Source organism: Pelecanus crispus, chromosome 1 (genome assembly GCF_030463565.1).
Source record: "Pelecanus crispus isolate bPelCri1 chromosome 1, bPelCri1.pri, whole genome shotgun sequence".
Taxonomy (NCBI): domain Eukaryota; kingdom Metazoa; phylum Chordata; class Aves; order Pelecaniformes; family Pelecanidae; genus Pelecanus; species Pelecanus crispus.
Genome location: NC_134643.1, coordinates 30,839,449 through 30,843,177, shown reverse-complemented (window position 1 = coordinate 30,843,177; position 3,729 = coordinate 30,839,449). Strand labels below are relative to the sequence as shown.

At 36.9% G+C, this 3,729-nt stretch overlaps 1 protein-coding gene across 1 annotated transcript; it reads right to left on the bottom strand.

Annotated features, from left to right (window-relative positions):
* Positions 1-1,869: 1,869 nt before the first annotated feature.
* On the bottom strand, positions 1,870-2,982 carry GPR85 (G protein-coupled receptor 85). Its single transcript, XM_009487327.2, has one exon. The coding sequence runs from the start codon at positions 2,980-2,982 to the stop codon at positions 1,870-1,872; it is 1,113 nt and encodes a 370-aa protein (XP_009485602.1).
* Between the last annotated feature and the right edge of the window lie 747 nt (positions 2,983-3,729).

Below are 3,729 nucleotides of genomic sequence, written 5' to 3'. Positions count from 1 at the left end.
ATCATACAAATTTAAGCATTTCCATTATTGACTGCTGCTTGTGTATGTATATATTAACTTGCTGGTCATAAAACTACAACAAAGGACAAGATATACCAATACTGAATTAAGACCTCTAGTCTTGTCTCTCCAAAAATTAAGAAAATTCCATGTTCTTTATGATTGACCAACTCATGATGTTGTGCTTCACATATACACATTTTCCAAAATTAAACTGTGAAGTTAATGTCAAATACTGTGTTGTAACTTTAAATATAACTGACATATTAGAACAGATAGATGGGTAATTATGATAAACTACACAATAGTGCTACTGTAGATAATATCATTTATCAATCCTGTGGTCCCCATCATTCATGCATTTACAGTTTGGGAATACAGTGACTGCAAAGGATAATAATTCATAATGGCTACATTCTCAGTACTTCATGCTAGCTCACTAGACAAAATAAAAAAGGTTAATTGTATAACTGGAAAAATGTAAAATTTTATTCCAAGAAAATTAACAAGCTACACAGGTAAATTTTGGCAAATGCAACTTTATATTGAAATCCACACATCTGTATCTTAAAGAAGGAAAGACTCACAGACTCTAATGTATTTCTAAAATACTAAGAAATCATATTATATGCTTTCACAAGTTAAAACTTAAATAATTTAAAACAACCAATACACCAAAATGTGCAGAAAATATAAACAAGACTGTGCCTTCAGTAGAATAAATGCTTCACAAATTGTGCAAGATATCATACTAAGGCTGCGGTCTCCCCATGACAGCTGTCTTAAAATATAAACATACATCAACTGCCTGTGTTTCTCAGAACAAACTAGAAAGGGCGGCACACCTAGAAAAAAATCATATCATCCCAGTGATGTGCATACTGATTTTGGGAACCATTGGAGTAAAAAGGAAAAAAGAGGACTAAGTGATCTTTCATGCACTCCCAAATGACTGACCAGAGTTATTGATTCAATTTTCCTTGCTTATTTGCTTCAATGCTAAACAAAATGGAAGATACTAGATAACCCTTTTAAGGCAACATGTGTTTATTCTGTATAATTATAACTGTTCAATTATGACTGGATATTATCATTAACGTTGCCTAACAGACCGATATCTAGCTTTTTAAAAAATATAAATAAGAGTCTATTAAACTTTATACCAAATCAGCAAAAACCACAGAATACAGTTGAATGTTAGTAATTTCACTCTTAAGGAAAATGGTATTTAGAAAGAGTAATATATTTGGGAAAAAAAAAAAAAAGTAAAGTCTAAATCTGAACAAAAATACTGCTTTGGAATGCTCCCCAAAACTTACTCACAAGGCAAACAGATTTGTAAGTGTGATAATCCAATAATGCATGGCACATCTTTAATCAGTTACAGTACTTGAGTCCCCAGTTTTCAGTCTTTGCAAAACAATACTTGTATGAAATGTTTTAAAGGTCTTCAGATGTCTAAAATTAGTTTTATCAACACATTAACCTCATATCAACTTAATTTATTAAGATGTCCAATGCTAATCTTTTTGATGGTCTTATTTTATGTAGTGATATACACAGCATTTAGCACTGATACTTAGCACCTGCTACTTTCATAATCTAGATTTCAACCACATAAAGGAATTCAGGGCAGTAGTTCAGTCCTTTGTTCTTAATTACAAACCTTCAGCAGTGGTCAGCAGGAACATGTTTAGGTTTAAAATAGGATTAGAGGTGAGCTATTGCAAAGACTGCAGAATGTTGCCCAAATCCTTACAACTGCTGACATCCCATTCTTGATTTTCTTCTCAAGACATGGCTACAGGCCACAATTGCTTAGCAGAGAATGGTAGTGTTTCACAAGGCTAAAGATTTACAGATGCTCCCTCATATAACACAGTAAGGTTCCCTTGGTAACCTGGATTTTCTGCAGTAAAGAAGGGTTGTGCTGAAACAGCGCCTCAGCTCCCTGTTGGAGAAAATGCAGACAAAAGGATTGATTCCAGCTTGGGCAAAACTCATCCAGACAGCGGCCGTTAGAAATCCCCCTGGTACTACAGGCCCTCTTGCAAAAACTCTCCAGTAACAGGCTACCAAATAGGGACCCCACAAGGTCAGAAAGAGGAATGTCATGATGTAGAACATTCTGCTGATTCTCTTCTCCATTTTGAACTCATCTAAAACCAGTAGCCTTCTCCTGCCTGTGGTGTTCGCGTTTTGCCTGATTCCCAACAAGGTTGGAGGTGTGGGACCCCTTCCAAATCCAGCCAGCCAATTAGCAGCTGCTTGACCACTCGCTCCAGGACCGTGAAAAGTCCAGTTCTGGCTCACTGCTGCAACAAACTGGACTGGCTTCATTTTCCTGCGATCGTGAACAAAAAATATCAGCTTGAGGTAGACAAGCTGTGTGGCTAGGAGGATAAGGGCAAGAAGAAGCATAAATCCCAAGGAATCATTAGCCCTGAAGGAACGATGCTGGAAAGTGCATTGGTCTTCCTCCCTAATGAACGAGTAGGTGCCCACATCTAAAACTGGGGGGAAAGCCATGGCTACAGAGAGGGTCCACACCATACAGATAACGGCCAAGCAAGTCCAGAAGGTCAGCCTTTTCGTATAAAAACGGTGGTGGGCAATAGCTAAGTATCTGGTGACGCTTATGCAGAATAACATGAAAGCAGTGTGAAAGCAGGACAAAACCCCCAAAAAGGCAATCACTTTGCAAGTAAGAGTCCCATATGTCCAAGTAGAGCCATTTTTTACAGAGGTGAAAACAAATGGGAAACAAATTGCAGATCTGAGGATATCTGAGCAGCAAAGATCCAACAGGAAGTAGTAAGGAGCTCTATGCAAGGTCTTATCTTTGACTAGCAAAATGGAGATCAGAAGGTTACCCACCACACTGACTCCTATTATGAAACCCAGGGAAGTCAGTTTCAGAAAAGCTGTTAAAGGAGAGAGATTTTGTAAAATGTTGTCAGCTGCATGGCTGTAGTTCGCCATAGATGGATGGATGATATGTATATTGCCTCAGTCAAGTCTCATGATCTATATATAAGAACAAGGAAAAAATAGATCCATACATCTTACTGAAAATGTAATCCACAAACAGAACTGATCTTGTGTCTAGTCATACAGTACATCCTCTTCTTTCTGATTTGTCATGCCATCAAAATATCTGAAAAAAAATCGAGCTATCAGTTCTTAAGTTAACAAGAAATGATGTCAGAAAGTGCTAACAAAGATGTTAATTTATGGAGAACCAAATGAAGTTGTAAATTTGAGTACTATTGTTTGTTTTTAAAAATCATGAGGCTTTTTTTTTTTTTTTTACACTTACTGTTTACCATGATTGATTATTGGCATCTCACAGATTTGGCTTGTTACAGTTTCAGAACTGACCGGTGTCCCTTATATTTGGTAGCATATATAATTTTACAGTTAAAGCCTCAGAGATTTTATGAATCAAAAGATTCCCAGTCTGCAAGCCCAAGAGTTAATCACTGACATCTTTTTTAAAAAATCCCCCAAGACTGCTGATATTTTGACATTACCTACATTTATTTTACAGCTACAGTATTTGTCAATGTTTTAGAGGCAGCTGCTGTGTTGATACGGATCACACCCAAAGAAACCCTGCAGAATTTATGTTTTTTAACCCAAGTCACCAAAGCACATTAATCACACTGCGTTAGTTCATGCACATTGTAAGAGAAACAGTATTCATTATCCCCCTCCCTTCCTCCTATA